A 21,521-nucleotide genomic window follows, 5' to 3' on the forward strand; every position below is an offset into this window, starting at 1 on the left:
TGGGGCCAGATTTAATGGCTGAGCTCTGACCCCAGATGGCCGTGGCTGCGGGAACTGGGAAGGACCCGCTTTTAGCGGCTGATCCCTGCAAGCCTTGGGGGCTCCCAGGCTCTGCGTCCTGCAGAGACACCTGGGCTAGTCTCCAAGTCTTTGCAGAGGGCACCTGCTCTTCTCTGCTGCCCCCCATTCTGGTGCAGAGCCCTGAGCTTGGGTTCTAGGTCTGGCTGTTCCATTAACTACCTGTGTGGACCCGGGCAAGATATTTACCTTGGCGTCCTGATCTATAAATGGAGCTAATCATATCTACCTACCTCTTAGGGTTGTGAGGATTCAAGGGGGCCTGGGCAGGCCTCTGTCCCACCCCCACCCCCTAGTCTGGGGTCCAGAAAGGCAGGGCTAGTTTCCTGTCCTCCCCCTGCCCTGCAGGGTCCTTGAAACCCTCCCTCCCCCAGGTCTTGACATAGCCATTTCGAGGGCTCCAGGGCTGCTTGCCTCTCACTGTTTCTGGAAGCTTCCAATTCTAAATCCCCTCTGGCCCACTGGCTGGGCCCAGCTTCTTCTCTCTTGGCTTTCCTGCTAGGCCTCTTAAAAGCTCCTGAGGCCACACTCTGCTGTCGTCTACTCATTTTCTCTCTTCTTGCCAAGTTTCTCCTTTTGCTTCTGTGTCATTTTTCAGCCTCTCTGTTTGCCTTCTAATTGCTCTTTCCCAGGGTTCTGCCTCTCTGGTTCTCTGTGCTTTCTTCTGAGGCCCCTCCTTGTCAACTTCCAGCCTCCAGGACCCCCTCAGGCCCCATCTCGGCCCACACCGCCCCCCTCCCCCCCTCTGGCCGGCTTCTCTGTCTTTTGCATCTGGGCCTGGCGCTCTTCCCCTGTCCCCTCCTGTCTTCCCTTCTCCACTCCTTCTTGTCCCAGGAGGGCACCTCCCCTGGGCCTGACAGCAGGGTGAGGAGGTGGCCTTGGACCTCCCCTTTGGCCCAGGGAGAACTTCCTGAGAGAGGCTGAAAGGGGAGGTGGGTGTGTGGGGAGGCCCCCATGAGAAAGGAAACAAAGGGCGCCTGATGGCCCTGGCCTGAGGGTGCCCATTTGATATTGCCTTCTTAGCCTACTTTTCTTTGATTTTAAAAAGTAACAATTCATTGAAATAAATAACAAAGGTAACATCCCCCACCTGCTACAGTTCTAATCCATAGTAATAGCTATTTTGTAACAGTTTGGGGATTTCTTTCCAGCTATTTTCTATGTCTGTAATACATTTTTGATATGTATGTTTATTTATATGCATACATATAGTATTTTTTAATAGAAAAATGTCAGAGTACATAAACATGGTATGCGTATTTTCTGTTTACAGCTAACAATATATTGCTGACATTTTTTTCATGTTGGTATTCAATATGGAAAGCTCAATGTCACTTTTTTCCAATTGGAGGAATATTTGTGTGTATATGTATCTATTTTTCTATATCTATTCTATAGGTAGAATGTGTATTGGGGTCTTCTTTTGTTTTTATTTTTTAAAAGTTTTCTTCAAGTATAATATACATTCAGAAGAGTGCACAATTTCTGAGTGTACATACAGTTTAAGGCTTTTTCACAAAGTGAGCATACCTGCCTAACTCACACTCAGATCAAGAAATGCACCTTTAACAGCACCACTGAGCCCCACCTCCAGACCCTTTTAGTCCCTTGGACTCAAGAGTAACCACTCTTTTGACTTCTAACAGCTTAGATTAGTTCCAACTTTTTTTTGAATTTTATATAAACAAATTGTACAGTCTGTACTCTTTTGTTCAACATTGTTTATGAGATTCATGCATTTTGTTGCATGTGGCAATATTTGTTCATTCTCATTGCTGTGGAGTATTTTGCTGTGTGAACACACAAGGACTTACTTGTTCTTTCCACTTGTGAGCATTTGGGTTGTTTCCAGTGTTTTGGTGCTACAAACAGTGGTGCAAAAAACAACAGCAAAGAACAACCAAAAACAATTTCTGGTATGTAAATACATCTGTAGACCTGAGTATCTACATTTGTATCTCTATACAGCTAGCTATATCTTTCTGTCATTTTTAAAAGATTTTCTTTAAGATAGATTCCTCAAGCTGAGTCATGTGTATGAGTATTTTACATTTTAATTTTGTCAAATTTCATTGCCCCCTCCTCCTGCTGCAGTAGTAGCAGTGCCCATTTCCCTCCACCCTCACCAACATCAGATAATATTAATTTTTAATATTTTTGTCAATATGATAGAAGAAAAATCATATTGTGGTTTTAATGTGATTATTTTTAAGTCAGTGAAGATAAGCACCTATTTATTTATATTAGAGGGAAGACTGGCATTTATTTTTCTGTGAATAGCCTTTTTTGTATCCTTTGCTTGTTTTTTAAATTTTAGCGTATTATGAATATTGACAGAGTCATTTTTCTCCCAGTCGCTCACTTGTTTTTTAGCTTTGTTTATGGAGCAAGCTGTCAGTTTAAATATAGGCTGTTTTCCTCCCGCTCACTGTTGACGATCTGGGTCGTCCCGGAGGGGGTGTGTGGCAAGCCCCAGGTTCAAGCTAGTGGGGGTGGGAAGCAGCAGGCCGGGTGGGGTGAGTAGCTGGACCCCTGAGAATGTCTCCCTGGGGTGTAAGCAAAGGACCGAGCATGGGGTCTTGAGTTTGCCACTGCTGCTTCCTCCACGCCTGTTTCCAAGGCTTTCCAAGGCAGCCCCGGGTCCCACTGTCACTGAGTTTGTCATCCCAGCCCAGGTGCCAGGCAAGGTTTTGAGAGGGGTCAGGACCAGTGTTAATGGGGAGAGGAGAGGAAGGAAAAGCTTCAGAACAAGAGCTCCCAATTTTCTGAGTTCAAACCCTGAACTCTCTTGATGTCAATCCCCCAGACCATTTCCCAGAAGTGTAACTTTAGGCAAATTGCCTAATCTCTCTGGGTCTCAGTTTGCTCATCTGTCAAAGGGGGATGATGATAGTACTGACTCCATGAATTACTAAATGAGTTAGTACCTGTAAAACACTTAGAGCAGACTGTGACAGCCAGCTTCCAGGAGGGTCCTCAACAGCTCATGCCTCTGGTGTTCATAACCTGTGCAAGTCCCCTCCCACTCAGAGTGACATTTGGTCTGTGTGACCACACAGTACTGTGGAAGAGATTGCGTGTGCCTTCTGAAGCCAGGCCAGAGAAGACCTTGCCATTTCTGCATTATTCTTTTGGATCACTTGCTCTAGGGGCAGCTGGCCGCCATGTTGGGAAGGTGCTCAAGCAGCCTTCTGGAGAGCACATGTGGAAGGGAAGTGAGGCCTCCCACCAACTGGGCAACCGTGTGAGGGGCCATCTCCAGCCCCAGCCAGGCCTTCAGGTAAACCAAACTGCAGCCCCAGCCAACAGTTTGACTGCAGCTCCCATTAGAGGTGCCAAGTCAGAGCTACCTCACTAAGGTGTTCCTGACTTCCTGGCCCACAAGAACTGTGTGAGATCACAAATATTTATTGTTATTTTAAGCTGCTAAGTTTTGGAGGGTAATTTGTTATGCAGCAATAGATAACTAATACACGGACCAGGGAAACAGATGTGGCTCAAGCAATTGGGCCTATCTACCATATAGTAGGTCCAGGGTTTGATGCCCAGGCAAGCTGGCCTGTGTGGTGAGCTGGCTCATGCAGAGTGCTGGCCCACATGGAGAGCTGATGCAGCAAGATGATGCAACAAAAATAGACACAGAAGAAAGACAACAGGAGGCTCAGCAGACCAGGGAGCTGAGGTGGCACAAGAGAATGATTGCCTCTCCCACTCCAGAAGGTCCCAGGATCAGTTCCCAGAGCCTCCTAATGAGAATACAAGCAGACACAGAAGAACACACAGTGAATGGACACAGGAGGGGAGAGAAATGGAGGGAATGGAGAGAGTAGAGGGAGGGGGGAGAAATAAAATAAAAATCTTAAAAAAAATTTTTTTTAATTAAAAAATACACAGACCATGGGGATAGTAACTGCTCAATAGATGTTAACTGGTATTATTCCTCCAAACGTGATAATACTAATAACAATGTTTGTTGAGTGTCTGTCATATGCCAGAGCCTGGGAAAATGGGCTAGAAAGGCCCAGAGAGATCACTAATGTACCCAGTTCTCATTTTACAAATGAGGAGACCGAGGCACAGAGAGGTTACATACCCTGTTGATCTCAGATCTGTTACACCCAGGCAGCCTGGGGAGTTGTTGCTTTGTACTCTCAGAGCCTTGCAGGAAGGGCTTATCGCACCTCACTGTCTACACAGAACTTTCGGCACTTTATTTCAATACCATCAATGCAGAGCCCCTCCAGACCCTCTTGGTCCCCTTTTCTCTGATGTAGTCTCTTTCTCTAAAGGTCACCCACTCCCCAGAGCCCATGTAGCTATCCACAAGGGTTGCCTGAATCTGAGGACGGGGAGGAGGCCTTGGGGCTCATGGCCCAGGCCACAGGTGGTGAGATCCTGGGATGCTCTGCTCCCCTTCCATGGCATGGGGGCCAGGCCCGGTGGACTTTGCCCTGGCACCTGGGCACTGCATCATGCCCTAGACCTCACCGCCCTGTCTCTGCCAACTACTCTGACTTCAGCCCTGGGATCAAATGACGTATCAGTTCGATCCTGTGATCAGGGATGATTCTTCAATGGGGATGACTCTAAAACATGTGACAAGGATCTCAAACTGCAAAGAAACCTGTCCAGTGCCCCTCCCTTTCTGAGGTTATTCTGGGTACCCCAGAGGCTCGAGGGAAATCCAGAGGAGGAGGCAGGGCAGACCTCACCCTCGAGGGGAGGAAACAGGACAACAGGCCCAACATGTGAAAAAGATCTGCTTCGTGGTGTACCAAGGTATACCATGTGGGCATGAAAGAGCAGCTGGGGGTGGTTTCCCATCCAGCATCACCACCACCGGGCCTGCGTCATCCTGGGAAACAGCCCTCTAGGACCCAGCCACTGGGGAGGTGGAAGGATCCTGGAGGATCATCTTGTACTGTACACTTGCCCCATTGGACAGATGAGGAAACTGAAGCGGGGTGTGGCTTGCCAGATATCACTTTGTGAGTCTTTGGCAAGGCTGGAGATGAAGAGCCCAGCTCGCTCCCCTGAACCAAGAAGCCTCAAAATCTCAGGTTTCTGAAAAATCCTCTCTTTGGCAACAAACAATGAGGTGGTTAAGAGCATAGACTTTCGAGTTAAATAGGCTTTTCCAGCTCTGCCTATATAACCATGGAATTCGGGATGACTCCGTCCACTGATCTGCGCCTTAGTTTCCTCATCTGTGAAGTGGGTATAGTAGGCATGCTCTACTCATGGTTGTTGTGAGGACTGAAAGGAATAACGCCAGGAAGCCCTTAGTAGATGCACGGGCACTTGCAAGTGCTAAATCAATCGATCATAGTATCATAGTCACTATTTCCTTCCATGTCTCCCTTTTCCTTGCCAGGCCCAGACCATTTTCCCTCCTGTGTTGCCTGCCCCCTACCCAGCTGAGGCCCCCTTGGGCACTACAGCGCTGCACCCCACCCCCACCCCCACCTAGAAGCACGGACTTTGGGAGCAGTCACAAATGAGGTACCTGTTTTTCAGCTGGGGAACTCTCTCCAAGTCAGTTAACCTCTCTTAACCTCTGTTCCAGCTTTATATAAAAATGAGAATTATAATGCCCTAAATCATGCTGTGACAAATCAATGGCACAGAAGAAAGGAAGGGAAGGCAACTGTTTTAGATTAAAAGGAGCCAGTGAGTCAAAAACAACATGCCATGTATAAGATCTTATTGTTTTAGGAACTAATAATTGTTTTAGGAACTTCCAGCTTCTGAGGCTGGCTCTGCCATGCAAGGGCTGGGGGCCCTTGGCCAAGAGACTTACCCTCTCTGAGCTTCTGTAGCTCAGCTGTACAGCAGGGAAAATCAAGGTCCCTGCTTCGCTGAGTTATTTTGAAGACTGAACTAGAGGACGAATGCAAAGGGCTTAGCATGATGCCTGGCACACAGTGAGTGCTCAATAAATGTTTCAATGGGAGGAGCACAGGTTTAGGAGTCAGGCTTCCTTGGATGTGAACCCCTACTAAGCTCTGCCACTTGTGGCTGTGTGACTTTGGCCAAATCAATGAACTCTCTGAACCTTGTTTCCTCCTGTGCAAAATGAGGATCATAATACCTCCCCTGTAGGATTGTTGTGAAGATTAAATGACAAGACATGTTTTTATGCCCAGCCTGGCCCATGTGGGAATTTCCCTTCTCACCCCTTGACTTTCAGCACTGCTGGCCTTGCCAACCCCCAGGCTGGAGTCGATCCCACTGTCCATTTGCTCAGCTGTGCCTGGACTGCCAAGCGTGGCTGGAGGGTCAACAGAACCATGCGGATGACTCCTCACAAATGACGGATCTGTGTTGGGAAACAGCAGCGAGGCTCTTCTGCTCCCAGACATTCCTTCCACCATCTCTGAGGCACTTCCTCTCGTGTTCCCACACTGGCCAGTCCAAAGCTTTTCTGTTACGCTCTCATGCTACCATCCCCTCTGCCTCAGCCTCAGCAGCTGACATTGACTTTCTTTTGCCTGAGGTCCTCAAGGAAGAGCATTTCTCTCCACCCCCCATCACCTTGGATCTTCATCTCCATCCTTTCCTCAAGCCCATCTTCCCAACACAGAGGGCGAAGCATCCTTGCTTCTTTGCAGGATTCTATCTGTGCTCCACCAGCCTTCCTGCCCACCTTCCAGTACCCTCTCTCTCCACTGGCTCCACCATCTCAGCCCAAACACTTGCTCAAGTACCTTAATCGCCTCCAAGGCTGACAGTCACCCAGTTGTCCCCTCATTTAACTCATTTGTTCACTGATTCACTTGTCCATTCATTTAAGAAGCACTTGTTGAGTGCCAGGCACTGAGGCTACAAAGAAGACTAGAGGACTCTTTGCCCTCAGAGTCTTCAAAGTCTGGAGGGAGATTCAGACTCCCACACACATGATGGCAATATGACAAGTGAGACGCAAAGGTGGATCCATGCTGGACACAATTAACTAGATGTGCAATGGGAGGAAGGGGGAGACTTAAGATGATTCCCAACTTACTGGTTCATGTAAATGGGTGGATGATGGTGCACTGAGGCAGGAAAAGCAGGAGGAGCTGGCTGTGAGGGAAGTGGGGGTGTTCTGTTGGGATACGGTGTGTTTGAAGTGCTGTGGAGACCTAGTAGAGATCCTCAACAAGTCTGCAGCTTTGAGGAGAGAGTAGTCTGAACTGGAATGAAAGATTTGAGAATCACTGGCATGAAAGATTTGGAATGATGAATGCCTTTAGGATGTTTTTGGCTGCAAGTAACAGAATAATCATCCTATGACATTTGTTATCTCACATCTGAAGTGGTCCAATGGTGGGCAGCTTCAGAGTTGGATAAACTGGCAGCACAATGAAATTTTACTGGTGACCCAGGAGCTTTCTTTAGTTCCTCTCCATCATCCTCAGAATGCTGCTTTCTTCCTCAGGCTTGTCCCCTCACGGTTGTAAGATGGCTGCTCCATCCTCTCACAACCCCGTTCAAAGGCAAGAATGAAGCTTTCTCCTGCCACATTTTTTTTTTTTTTATCTTTTCCCTTTAGCCCCACCCCCCATCAGACTTGTCCTCGAATCTTATTAGCATAGCTCCTTGCCTACCCTTAGGCAGAGGGGAGTGGAATTACCATGTTAGGCATAAATCTTTCATGATTTGTCTCATATGGCAATGGAGAGGCCCAGGGCTGCCCAATGTGTAAATAAAAGTGGGGCTCTGTGAGCAAAGAAGAAGGGCTGTTTCTTCTCCGTCCTCGTCACCCTCTTTTCCCTGGCTGACCTCACAGTTTTGAGCCATAGTTCAGTAGAGACATGAGTTGCCGGAGCTTCTGAGTCAAAGGTATCTGGGTTCATGTCTTGAATCTGCCTCCCGCTGGCTATGTGATCTCATTCAGGTCATTTTACGTTTCTGAGCCTGAGTTTCTGCATCTGTGGAATAGGGACACAGTGGTTCTTACATTATTATTCCTGAAATTATGAAATGAAATAAGACATATAAAGCTCTTAACACAGGGCCAGGCACATCAAAAGTGCTCAGCAAAAAACAGCCATTGACATTTTGTGGGGACCACCCTTTCCTTGAAATTCTCTTGTTCTTTGTCTTCTAGGAGACCTCCTCCTTCTTTGACTGGATGGTCTTCTTCCTCTTCTTCTCCTTCCTCTTCCTCTTCTCCTCTTCCTCCTCCTCCTCCTTCTATTTCCCCCTCTTGTTTCCTCCCTTTCCCAAGGTTGGATCCTCTGCCTTCACTACTCTCAAGTTCTTATCTCCTGGTTCCATAAACCAAATCCTCTGGAGGCTGAGGTGGGCGAATCTACTCCCTGCCACACCTCTTTCTTGAGACCCCAGGCACTCACTGCACCTGTCAGTTCACCCTGCTCCCTGATATCACTGTTCCTGAACTCCACCCACGCTCCCATTCCAGGGTGGCTCCAACATTGCTTTGCATGTTGCTACTTTAAAAGAAGTTTTCGGAACTGCTGTTATGACTTCTACCTGCCATCAAGGAAGATGTCCAGAAAGACATGGAGGAAAACTAAAATTTGTGCAGAAAGTAGAGGAGAGCATCTGAATAACTTCTAAGAATTTAGGTAGGGACCTTGTGGCTATTTCTCTTCCTAGTCTGTGAGCCTCTCAGGTCAGGGAAAGGAATTACTCATCTGTCACCATGTTAATTAGCACCTAAGCTCAGAGAAAGGTTTGAATGGATAAGATTCCTGACTGTGCCACTTACTTTCTAAGTGATTTTTAACAAGGCCCTTTTCCCTCTCTAGATCCAAGTTTCAAAATCTATAAAATGGGGGGACTGGATCACAACCCGAGGGAGCCCTTTCAGTATTAAAATGGAATTGGTGGCCAAGGGATGGGTGGGGGGGGGGGAGTCTCCAAGGTCGCCAAGAAAATGCTATGCTCAGGTCTCAGATAGAGGGGTGGGCTCAGAGAAGGGGGGTTGCCCTGATCCCTCATCTTGGGAGCACCCCAGGAGTTCAGAGAAGAGAATGGACCTGACCTATGCCAGAGGGACACTCTCCTGTACTTAAGGGGGGCATTGGCAATTAACCCCTCAAATCCCAGTGGCCCGCTCAATGGGTCCTGTTCCTGGCTCACCACCCTGGGGTGGGGGGAGACCAATTCATGGAGGAGACACGGGGCACCCTGTGCTCCCGGAAGCCCGCCTCTGAACAGGCTGTTCTTGTTTACGACCCCCATCCCAGAGGAACAGCGATTGCTCATCCGCACATGTGATTTGAGACGGTGAGCTTCTCAGGCCTGGAGGAAACTCAAGCCCCGCCAGCCGCCTGGCATCGGAATGCTCAGCTGGTCCCCTCCTGGGGCTCATGTGACTGGGGTCCAGCTATAAATATCAGAGGGGCCTCAGACCAAGGCAGAACCCAGGCGCCACAAGAAGAAGGTAAAGAGGCTCCGAGCGGGTGGTTTGTGAGGCTCCGAGCGGGTGCTTTGTGACAAAGGCAAGGCCTCCAGGTGTCTTCCTAGAGCGAGGTGCAGGTGAAGGAGGCAGCCAGGTGAAGGACGCCTCCCGACAATATGGATTATAAGTCAAGCCTGATCCAGGATGGGAACCCGATGGAGAACTTGGAGAAGCAGCTGATTTGTCCCATCTGCCTGGAGATGTTTACCAAACCGGTGGTCATCTTGCCGTGTCAGCATAACCTGTGCCGGAAGTGTGCCAATGACATCTTCCAGGTCAGTGCTGGGCTCGGCCTAGTCAGGGGCTCCGGGGGGCCACTTGGCTTCCGGGTGATGAGACCCTTTCTCTCTTAGCCCAGGACTTTTCCACACTGGGCCTGGCTCTTTCCTTTCCCAGTGAGCCTCCTGCAGGGGCCTCCACACTGGCCAGGGGGTGGGGGTGGGGAGGCGGCGCTGGCTGCCCAGTCCTGCTCCATGACACGTGTTTTCCTTCCCACCTCTGCCCTGAGCCCAGCAGTTGACTCTCCACTCGAGAGTCAAATGCCTCTAGTGATAAAGGGGGGAGGCAGGCGGAGAGGAGAGAGAAACCAGACCCCTGGGGCTGGAGCCAGGCCGGCGGTGGCAGGGGGCCCAGCGCTGTGGGAGGAGGGCGGTGAGGAGGCACTGGGCAGAGGCAGCTTCCCTTCTGAGCTGTTCTCTATAATATGGGGCGGGGGGAAGGACCATTTCCCTAAGAAATGAATGGGAGTGGATGTCCTGGCAGGATGCGAGGTTCCTCAGGAGCATTTTACAACATACCCTCTCACCTTTTATCTTCAAAGCAGAAACCCTAGGTGCTTGTTCTAATGATAAACCCCACTTCATGAATGGGCAAACTGAGGCTGAGAGAGATTAGGTTGCTTGGCCAAAACCACTCAGAGAATGAATGTGGTTTAAACCCAGGTCTGTGGATTCCCAAAGCTGGTGTACACCAGCTGTTTGCTTGCTCAATTGCTTCTTAGATGATCCATCTGTAAAATGAGCTGGTTCTCATCTCAGGATGGCTTTGACAAGAATGGCTGTGGCAGGGGGTGGGGGAAGGGTAACAGGCGATTAGGAAGGGAAGGGGCTGCGGAGGAGCCCAGGCCCCACCTCTGCCTTGTCACCTGCAGGCTGCAAATCCCTACTGGACCAGCCGGGGCGGCTCAGTGTCCATGTCTGGAGGCCGTTTCCGCTGCCCCTCCTGCCGCCACGAGGTGATCATGGACCGCCATGGAGTGTACGGCCTGCAGAGGAATCTGCTGGTGGAGAACATCATCGACATCTACAAGCAGGAGTGCTCCAGGTCAGCTTGCCAGGCCGCTGGGAGCGTGTCCTCCCGCTCCAGCCAGTGTGGCCCAGCTCCCCCAGTCTCCTTCCCCATTTACATCTGCTCGGGCTGCAGTCCCCCAGCTGGTGCTAGCCAGTGCAGAGCCACTTCCCTCTGCCTGAGGAACAGAGGCCGTCTCCCCCAGCTTGTGCTGCCCTGGGGGAGATACCGAGACCGAAGCTGGGGGAAGGTGGGACGTGAGAGGGAACGAGGGGCACTGGGACCAGCAGCGTGACCCCGATCAGCCGAGAAAGCGTCCAGTAAGAAGGCAGCCCGATTCTCTCTGCTGAGAGCAGCAGCCATCCCCCCAGGCCCAGGGGGCGCGCGCCAGCCACCGGGATGCTACACCGTGGTGCCTCACCACAACCCTGTGGGCCAGGCACAACCTTCATTAGGCCCATTGCACAGACGAGGAAGCTGCTCCGTAGAGCTGAGGTCACGTACCCCAGGGCTCCCAGCTACGACAGCTAGGACTCTGGACAGCTGGCCGTGGACCCTGTTGATCTAGCCTCAGATCCCCCTGATTATAAAAGAGCAGCTCAGTCTCAGGCAGAACTTGTTTGTGAATGGTGGAGGTCGTGCAGTTCTGGGCTTCAAACTGGAGTGCTTTTTATAAATCGGGACGTCCTGATGAGATTTCCTGGGGGCAGACCTACAGCTCGTACAGTTCAAAACCTCCTCCAAGTACCTGCCTGCAGGCCAGCACCTTGCCCAAGGGAGGGTGACCAGAGCAGGCGTAGGGAGCACAGGCCCTGGCCTGGGAAGTGGGTTTGCACCTGACCCTGATCCTAATCATCTTTAGGCTCGTCATTGGCCTTCAGGGCTTCCTTTCCCCGGTCTGCAACAGAGCACAGGACCTGTTATTGTGACTGTCAGATAGGATAATGGTGGGAAATGTAAACGAATCAAAGATTTATTGAGCACCTACTCTGTCCAGGCACCATACCAAGTACTTTACATGCCTTATCCCTATCTCATCCTCGCAATTACCCCATCAGGTGATTACCCCCCTTTTACAGTGAGGAAATGGAGGCTCAGAGAGGTGCAAAAGTTTGTCCAACATCACACAGCTAGTAAGAGTTTAAGCTGAGAGAGAGCCCAGCCTGACTGACTGTGGTGAATATTCCTAAGTTCTACGTAGGAATTTTCCCTGCCCCTCATGCTGATAGAGCACAGCTCTAAAAAATGCAAGCAGACTGTTGATCATTACTATACTAATAAAACCAAGATCACACCAAAACTTTAACCTACTCAGGGATGCCCTGTGAAGAGCATGTTGTGCTCGACTTCTCAGGACCTTCCTGCACAGTTGACCATGAGAGCTGCCCTCTCTTCCTCTCTTGAGGGCCTGCTCTGTGCCAGGCACCACCCTCATTACAGACACCTCCTGCCATGGTCACGGCAGCCCTGGAGGAAACCAGAGCTCAGAGCAGTGAAATCACTTACAGAACAAGTACACGGAGTTGAACCCAGATGCCGAAACCTGGCATCTGGGAGGGTGGTGGGCACAAGGCACCAGAGACACAGGACCTGGGTCTAGTCTCAGCCCCTATGGCCACCCCAGCACTCCATTCTCAGGGACAGAGGCAGGTGGCAAAGGGAGGCCCCTCTCAGCAAGGGAGGCTGCGTCCAAGATTCAGAGACAAGGACAGAAAGGGGGCTTATTGAAGAACTTGAGGGGACAATAAAGAATGCGCATCTGGGGAGAAAAGAAGGAAGAAAAAAAGAAAAGAAAAGAAATAAAAAAAGAACAGAAAAAGGAAAAAAGAAACAGACAAAAAATAAAGAAGGAAGAGACTCTGAACTCTGGAAAGAATCTCTGGACAAGGAAACAAGGCTTGTGGGTGGCCTCAAGGCACCCTCATGGCACGCTCTTTGATTTATTTTTTCTGCCTATATTTAATTACCACCCCTCTGTGCCAGGCCCTGTACACCATAGATTCAGAGGTGAAGAAAACAGGCAAGTTTCCCTGCCTTGATAGCAGTTACAGTCTGGTGGATTAAATATAGAATTAAATGAGGCCATGAGTATAAAATGCTTAGCTCGGAACCCAGCCCTGGTAACTAAGAGCTATGGAGACTATAATTAGAGCAAATGAACGCCAGCCTCCCCTGCCCGGACTCACTGGGTGACCTTGGACAAGTCGCTTCACCTTTCTGGTCTAACTGGGATTCTACAGCCCTTCCCATGTCCTCTGTGCTGGCCGGAGCTGAAGGCCAACTCCATGCCTGAAGCTCGAGTGCTAGCATGTGGGACAGCCTTGGTGTCATTGACTTCCCTGGTCCAGGTCCCTGGGGGGTCAAAAGAAAAGGTTAGGGGCAGCCAACTGTCGGGAATGGGAGCAGCTCAGACCATGGACCAGGGGTGGCTTCCTCTGATTGGAGCCGGGGGAGGAGAGAGGAACTGGGAGCCCCTGTGACTGGTGACTCTTCTTCCCTTCAGTCGGCCCCTGCAGAAAGGCAGCCATCCCATGTGCAAGGAGCACGAGGACGAGAAGATCAACATCTACTGCCTCACGTGTGAGATGCCCACATGCTCCATGTGCAAGGTGTTTGGGGCCCACAAGGCCTGCGAGGTGGCCCCGCTGCAGAGCGTCTTCCAGGGACAAAAGGTACCGGCCCGAGCCACCTCCGTCCCCAGCCTGGGCACAGCCGATGATGCAGGGTGCTGATTTGATCCCAGTAGATCTGCTGAGCCGGCCTTTCAGGAATAGGCCCTCTGGAGGGACTTCCCAGACCGCAGGCACAGCAGCTTTTGCCATCCTGGGGGAGGTGGTTGAGCTCATGGGTTATAGTTAGAGCCGCTTGAAAGCACCCGGGTGTGCCCACAGGGGGAGGTCAGACCCAGGGCCAGGCCACCAGGGCCCTCTCAGGCCGTGGCCTCTCCATCCCAGCCTGCTTCAGGCCCCAGAGACCTCTTCCTGTGCTCCTCACTGCGGCTTAGAACCTTCTCCTGGTGCCCCTGGCCGGGGGGAGCCCTACTGTCCTGCCCCTGTGGTAAGCCGTGGCCCCTCTTTCCATGCTCTATCCCCAGCCCCTGAGTCTTCTCTGATTCTCTCTCTTCTAGAACTCTCCAACTCTACTTCTTTTCCTCGTCCCATCTTTCCTAGAAACAAGCCCCCCCTCTGCCAGCAGGTTTGGGCAGCTCACATCCCTCTCTGGGCCTCATCTGTAAAATAAGGGGATGGAGTATCTCTGTGACATTTTCTGCTCTGGACCTGCCCACACCCTGGAAAAGGGGCCAGACCCCTTCTGGAGGTTCTTTTCAGCAGAGAGCAGTGAGGGTGCCACTCGGCTGCCTCTCTCAAGAGGACAAGCCTTGAGACTATTTCTCTCTCTCCTCTCCTGATCCCCCACCCCACCTCCCATCCAGACTGAGCTGAGTAACTGTATCTCCATGCTGGTGGCCGGGAATGACCGTGTGCAGACCATCATCACTCAGCTGGAGGACTCCTGCCGAGTGACCAAGGTGAGGCGGCAGGGTAGCCCTGCCCGGGCTCTGACGCCTCCCAGTGCCACCTGGTCTCTGGGGTGAGACCTGAAGGCTCACCCATGGGCTGTAGTTAGAGGCAGGGGCCTGGAGCCTGGGTGGCCAAGTCGGGATGGCAAGGGAGGGACGAATTCATTCATCCCCTCACTCAACAAATACTTCTTTTTTTTTTTTTTTAAAGATTTCTTTTAATTTTTATTTATTTAATTCTCCTCCCCTCCCCCGGTTGTCTGTTTTCTGTGTCTTTTGCTGCGTCTTGTTTCTTTGTCCGCTTCTGTTGTCGTCAGTGGCATGGGAAGTGTGGGCGGCGCCATTCCTCGGCAGGCTGCTCCCTCCTTCGCGCTGGGCGGCTCTCCTTATGGGCGCACTCCTTGCGCGTGGGGCTCCCCTACGCGGGGGACACCCCTGTGGGGCACGGCACTCCTTGCACGCATCAGCACTGCGCATGGGCCAGCTCCACAGGGGTCAAGGAGGCCCGGGGCTTAAACCGCGGGCCTCCCATGTGGTAGACGGACGCCCTAACCACTGGGCCAAAGTCCGTTTCCCAACAAATACTTCTTGAACACAGTTCCTCTCCCTGATCTCGGGGAGTGTCCTGTTCATACTTTGCAGCATTTATTCAGCACTAGTAGTTTGCAGAGCACTGTTTTCGGGGGTACTGTAGACCAAGATTTCTCAAACTTTAAAGTTCATACAGATCACTCTGGGACCTTGTTAAAGTGCACGTTCTGATTCAGTCGGTCTGGAATGAGGTATGAGATTAAGCATTTCTAAAAAGCTTCCAGGATTTGCGTAAGCTGCTGGCCCACGGACCACAGTTTGAGTAGCAAGGCGAGAGGAAGGGGAACTTTTCCATCCCTGGAACATATCCATGGCTTTTCTTCCCCACGTGGGGTGGGGGCCTGGAGATGAGATGGCAGGAAAGGCTCTTCGTATTGCTGAGCAATGAAGCCTCGTGTGAAGGGGAGGTTCGAAGGGGGAGAGGGATGTGGTTCTCGCCTGTGGGAGGCTCCCAGTCTGATGAACTCCTATTATTATACCCATTTTACAGACAAGGAAAATAAGATGTAACATCTGTATTGGAAAGAAGGGAGTCTCAATTGAGAAGGCTGCTGGGGAAGGAGCTACTTCTCCATTGTTCCTAGGACCAAATAAACTCAGTCCTGAAATGGGGGAAGAGTGTGACTTGGGGTACATGGGAGATCCAGAACAGGTCATCCCAGCTGACCCTCGAGTCTCTATTTTTGAGGAAGGGGATAGCTGTTCTCCATGACACCAGCCTCCAAATGTTACTGATGTCCTCACTGTGAGATCTTCGCAAGCGCTCCCTTCTTGCTAAGGCTTTGTACTCCTGCCTAGAAAATGGGGGTGTTGTACTATCCCTTCCAGCTTTAGAGTCTTTACTCCTGGGCACTCCCACCCCAGGAAGGAAGCATTGGCGTTAGGGAGCAGGATCTTACAAGATGTGACACCATGATTTCCGTCCCCAGGAGAACAGTCACCAGGTGAAGGAAGAGCTGAGCCAGAAGTTTGACGTCCTGTACGCCATCCTGGATGAGAAGAAGAGCGAGCTGCTGCAGCGCATCACACGGGAGCAGGAGGAGAAGCTCAGCTTCGTCGAGGCCCTCATCCGGCAGTACCAGGAGCAGCTGGACAAGTCCACCAAGCTGGTGGAGACAGCCATCCAGTCCCTGGACGAGCCTGGAGGGGCCACCTTCCTCCTGGTGAGCAGGACGAGGGTCTGGACAGGGCCACATCAACCCAACAACTTTGTCTAACATTCGAATCTTAGCTTCTCCGCTCATCGCCCCCATGTCATTTAAACTTCTCTAAAGCCTCAGCTTTCTCATCAGCAAAATGAGCATGTGACAATCCCTCCTTTCCTCCTACTGATTTTATAAGAATCAGATGAAAAGGTGTTTGTGATATGGCTTTGGTAGCTGCAAAATATGGTGTCCACTGAAGGGACTACTGCTAAGTGAGCACGGACTGTAGGCCAGGCACAGAGGTAGAGATGCAGAGATGAACAAGGCACAGCCTTGCCTAGCAGAGCTCGCAGACTGGGAGGGGAGACAGAAAGGGCTCAGCTAAGATTTCACAGCTCAATTCAATAAAACTTTCCTGAGCACCAACTGGGCCACTCTGTGCAAGGCGTCAGTATTAGGTGATTGGTACACAGTCCTCATCTTTGAGATTTCAGGGTTTAGGAGTGTTTGGGCTGATATCCCTAGGATCCAAGCTCCCTGCCAGGACCATGGGAGGCTCTTGGATGATGACCAAGACCTGTGCAGACCATGGACAGAGGGAAAAATATCCGAGCTCTTTTCTGCTTGGGCTGGGGAGCAGGTCAGAGCTGGGCTAGGGAAGGGTACCAAAGGCCCATCTGTAACACCCAGTCACTGGTTTTGCTCATTCTCCTTTGCAGTCCTAACCCTTTGCTCTGTCTCTCCTCCCACAGAGTGCCAAGCCACTCATCAAAAGGTCAGTGTCTCCCCAGGGCCTCTGACTTCTGTCCAGCAGGCCTTCCCCTTGGTCTGGTGGGAGGGTCTCATCCCCGGCTGGCTTTCCTGGTCTTTGCTTTCCCTCCTCTCTTGGACCCACCCATCCTGTTGTGAACTGAAGCTAAGATACCGCCTCCCTCCCCTGAGCCACAGAGAGCTCACCCTGCTTCTCTCTCTCCCCCACAGCATTGTGGAAGCTTCCAAGGGTTGCCAGCTGGGGAAGACAGAGCAGGGTTTTGAGAACATGGACTACTTTACTTTGGACTTGGAGCACATAGCAGACACCCTGAGGGCCATCGACTTTGGGACAGGTAAGGGAACGGCGCTACTCATCAATTTCCCTGCTCCACCCCTGGAAGCTGGCATCGCTCCCTGCCAAGCCCCATGTGGAGGCAGATGCGTTTCTAAAGAGCCTCAGACGTCAAGTCAAATCTGTACAGCCAACTTCTGGATGAGCCCAGAGCCTAGCACAGTGCCCAGCATATTACTATGGTTCAACGGATTATGAAGGAATCCATAGCAGAGACGCATCTCGGGGCAGGAGAAAGGAAGGGCATGGCGCCATATTGTTATATAACCATAGCAATAATAAGGGCAAACTTTCATTATGTATTTACCATGTGGCCGCTCCACTTAATCCTCACAACAACTCTATGAAATAAATGTTCATATTCTCCTCATTTTAAAGATGAGGAAAATCAGCAATCCGGATGAGGAGCTCAAAGATGTTAATAGTTTGCTCAAGGTCACACAGCTGAAAGGTAGCTATTTAGCAACAGAGAAAGAGAGGGTGGATCCCGTTTGACTGAACTGTCTGAGAGGTGAGGCTCCAAAGATCAGCAGAGAGAGAGGGAGGGGGAGAGAGAAGGGGGGAGGAAGAGGAAGGTGTGTACAGGAGCAAGGAGGAACTGGATGTGAACTGGCTGGCGTGAGAAAGGCAGAAGCTCCTTGGCTCTGCCTGTGTCGGTTCTCCGGCAACTTCAGTATCTGACATTAACTCTATTCTCAGAACCCCAGAAGCACCCTCAATCATGGATAAGGACCAAATGTACCCCAAACTGAAATACCAATGGACTCGGGGATATCCATGACTGCAGACCTGCTGCAGATCCCCAAGCTGAGACAGTCAAGAGTGAATCATACTGTGTGAACATAATAACGTTGCAAAGGCTCCCCTAGTCTAATTTTCCTCATGGATGAAAGGGGAGAGTAGCTTCAGCTACTGCTTACCCAGTACTTCCTAACGTGATGGGTATGAAGTCCTTCACATAAATTCTATCATTTACTACAACAACTTTATGAAAAGCGTTTGATTGTTAGCTCCATTTTATAGTGGAGGAAACCAAAGCTGAGAGAGGGGGAGCAATTTGCTCAAGGCCACACAGCTGTAAGTAGCACACTTGCAGTCCACTGAGGGGCCGCTGGCTGTGCCCCCTCCTCGTTTGTAACTCACAAGACTCTTGTGAGGCGCTCAGGCGCGTGCAGTGTTTAGTGTAATACTTGACGCGTAGTAAGTGCTCAGCAAATGCCGTGATGAGTAATAACTGTGCAATGATTAAATAACAACCACAACAATAGAAACCCCTGGGTTGTGCGGAGGTCCCAGCTCCGCAGCAGGAACTTGGGCTGTCGTTGTGGAGGCATTAGTTCTTTCAAGCCCCCTGGAGACACTATTGACATATGCCCTGATTCTGGACTGACCTCCTGAGGGCCCCAAATAATTTAAGGACAGGGGTCGGGAGAGGGGGTGGGGGTGTGTTCCCTGGTAATGGAGCTTGAAGGTGACCTCCCGGGAAGGGAATGTGGCCACTGAGCAGTCACCGGGCCTCTGGGGCTCAGCTTCAGAGAGAGACGCGCTGAGAGGGCCTACGCGTGCTCCCCGCTGCCCGCTCCATGGCCACCCTCTGTAGGCTGAGGGACGAGGAAATGGGACAGGGGGTGCTGAGGAAACAGATTTCAAAGGCCGAACAGATTCTTCAGGCCGAGGCCTTTGCTGAGGATGGGCCGGGGGGGCTGCCCCTTCTCCCCAGGCGGCCGTTATCAGCTGAGAGCTGGGCAAGCCCAGAGCGTGCCCAGGCCTCCCGGAGAGCAGGGGCCTCACTGCCCAGGAGGGAAGAAGGCAGGCGGGGGCCGCTTTGGAGGCAGGGCCTCCCGGGCTCCTGTCCTCTGTGCAGTTTGCGGCCAGCGAGCCCCTCACCTCCCTGCCACTGCTGCCTCTGCGTGACCCTTTGTCCCCAGACAGGGGAGGGGGTTCAGATAAGGGCCCTCCCCAGCCTGGTGCTCTTCGAGCAGCAACTTGGAGGCACCTAACACAGACATTCTTTGTCATGCACAGAAGAGGAAGAGGAAGAATTCCTAGAAGAAGAGGGAGAAGATGAGGAAGGGGAAGAGTCCCCAGAGGGCAAGGAAGAAGGTACCGCATGCATCTTCATTCGCTCATCCGCTCGTTCATTCCTTCTTTGTTGAACAACAGGAAGCAGAGTTCTGTGTAGACACTGGGGACACTGCTTAGATGAAGGGCAAAGTCCTGTTCCCTTTACCCTTGGTGGGGGGGGCACCTTTACCCTTGGAGGGGGGATGGCCTCAAACTGTTAATAAAGGATTCCCGTTTTTCCTCGGAATGACTTTCCTAAATGGGAAGCAGTGGAAGCGCCCGAGGTTGCCAACCTGGCAGCGGGGTCAGACCCGGGGCTCTGAACGGTGGCTCTGCCTCAGCAGTTCACGGCTTCTCTGACTCTCAGGCTCCTCCGCAGTGGTGGCGGGTGAATTAGACACTGCTCGTAAGTCACTTAACACAGGGACACCTAGGGAGGACTCCATGTTTGCTAATGTTCCCATTTTCCAAGCCATAGCTACTGTAGCTAAATTCCAATCCAGCTGAAGAATATAGAGTAGCCTCTCGGAACTTTGTACTGGCTGTGCAATCCAGAGTGCTTTGGAAACGGCATGCTGTTTTGGTTTAAAAAGGAGGAGACCAGGCAAGAAATTGGAGCTTGATCCTTTATTTTTCACTGCAGCCTGGTGAGCCCTGGATCGTCTTGTCTCATCACATGCCTCTTTTTCCTTCTCTTTATTTCAGGACACCAGTAAGGAGCTGGATGAGCGAGAGACCCTCTGGAGGCCGAGAAACTGGGGAGCGTGGGGATGGGCCCAGCTGCCTTGGTGACGGGCCCGGGGTGGGAGGGGCCATGGGGAGGTGTGTCTTCCCCCTGCTCTGAAAGCAAGGACTAGGAGTAGGACCCTGTGGCTGTGTCCAGGGGCCACTGAACCAGAATTGGAAATGAGCTTGAACAACCACACAGGACACTTTTCTACACTGACGCAAAATGGAAGATTTTGTACATTTTTAAAATGTGATTTTTGTATATACTTGTATATGTATGCAAATTTGGTGCTTTTTGTAAAGGAACTTTTGTATGATAACGCCTGTCATTGTGTGACCGGAGACTGTCAGCAAGAGGGAAGGAAGCGGGCTGACACAGCTATCTACTTCCTTTCCTTGGTGGGGGGCTGGGTAGCGCTCACAGCCCTAGAAAGGGATAATGTACTGTATCTCAGTGCCTATCCCTGACATGTGGGTAGTTACCGAGTTTGTGTTATATGATGTTTTAATAAATGCACAGCACTATTTTCTTGTTATTATTAAAGGAACTGGGGTTTCATTCAGCCATTTTTTTTTTTCCTGGAGTGGCTGGACAGAAAAACTGGTAGGATGTTTGTAGCAGGAAGTCACAGGCAATGGTAAGGCTTATATCCTACCAGGAGCTCTTTAAACCAACACTTCCCAATGTGAGCCCACTGAAAACCAGAAAACTGGCCCGGAAATGATCCTCAAAAGCCAGGTTTGCATAGTTGCCCAGGGCCTGAGGCAAAGCTTAAATGCTAATGCTTAAATGCTTTAGTGGGAGCCACAGTCCCACGGCAGCAGGCAGAGGGCAGCCAGGCAGGGAAGGAGACAAAGTACAAGGTGTCACATGACTACACGGGCTGCAGCTTCACCAAGAGACATGGCTGCTTGTACAGTTGTGTGAGATGTTTTTAGCAGGCTATAAAGAACACACTGTGCCTCAGAACAGTTCATCAGAGGGAAGAAGGGAGAGAGATTTGTCTGCAAGCTCCTTCCCATCTCCTTCCTCTCTGGGCTGCAGTTCATCTCCCAAAGTGTTAACTCCCTGGCACTTCTCCTCTACATCATTTGGTCAAGGTCCCAAAAGATGCCACCTCAGTTCCACTAGAATGGCTGCTATTAAAAAAAATGGGAAATAGGGGCCCTCATTCGTGATTGGTGGGAATGAAAAATGGTGCAGCCGCTATGGAAAACAGTTTGGCAGATCTGTATAGAATTAACATATGGTCCAGAAATCCCACTTCTAGGTGGAAACTCAAAGTAGAACTTGAACAGATATTTGTACACCGATGTTCACAGCAGCATTATTCACCATAAACAAAAGGTAGAAGCAAAACAAATGTCCATCAATAGAAAAATAAACAAAATGTCTATCCAGGCAATGGAATATTAGTCATGAAAACAAATGACGTTCTGATACATCTACAACAAGGATGAACCCCGAAGACATTGTGCTGAATGAAATGAGGCAGACACAAAAGGACAAATGTTATATAATATCAATAATATGAAATAACTAGGATATGAAAATTCATGGAGATGGAATTAGAGTGCAGGTTTTCAGGGGTG

The 21,521-nt window shown here is 50.8% G+C and overlaps 1 protein-coding gene across 1 annotated transcript in view; it reads left to right on the forward strand.

The window, feature by feature from the left end:
- TRIM63 (tripartite motif containing 63) overlaps positions 1–20,453 on the forward strand; it is a 41,338-nt gene extending 20,885 nt beyond the window's left edge. The window contains exons 3-12 of the mRNA XM_012522221.4: positions 8,483–8,648; positions 9,273–9,762; positions 10,638–10,810; positions 13,278–13,446; positions 14,208–14,303; positions 15,815–16,048; positions 16,783–16,805; positions 17,012–17,136; positions 19,161–19,238; positions 19,905–20,453. Coding sequence (XP_012377675.1) covers positions 9,604–9,762; positions 10,638–10,810; positions 13,278–13,446; positions 14,208–14,303; positions 15,815–16,048; positions 16,783–16,805; positions 17,012–17,136; positions 19,161–19,238; positions 19,905–19,915 — 1,068 coding nt within the window. The 5' untranslated portion in view covers positions 8,483–8,648; positions 9,273–9,603 and the 3' untranslated portion in view covers positions 19,916–20,453. The remainder of the gene's footprint in view (positions 1–8,482; positions 8,649–9,272; positions 9,763–10,637; positions 10,811–13,277; positions 13,447–14,207; positions 14,304–15,814; positions 16,049–16,782; positions 16,806–17,011; positions 17,137–19,160; positions 19,239–19,904) is intronic.
- The last annotated feature ends 1,068 nt before the right edge of the window (positions 20,454–21,521 follow it).

Source organism: Dasypus novemcinctus, chromosome 9 (assembly GCF_030445035.2).
Source record: "Dasypus novemcinctus isolate mDasNov1 chromosome 9, mDasNov1.1.hap2, whole genome shotgun sequence".
Lineage (NCBI taxonomy): Eukaryota > Metazoa > Chordata > Mammalia > Cingulata > Dasypodidae > Dasypus > Dasypus novemcinctus.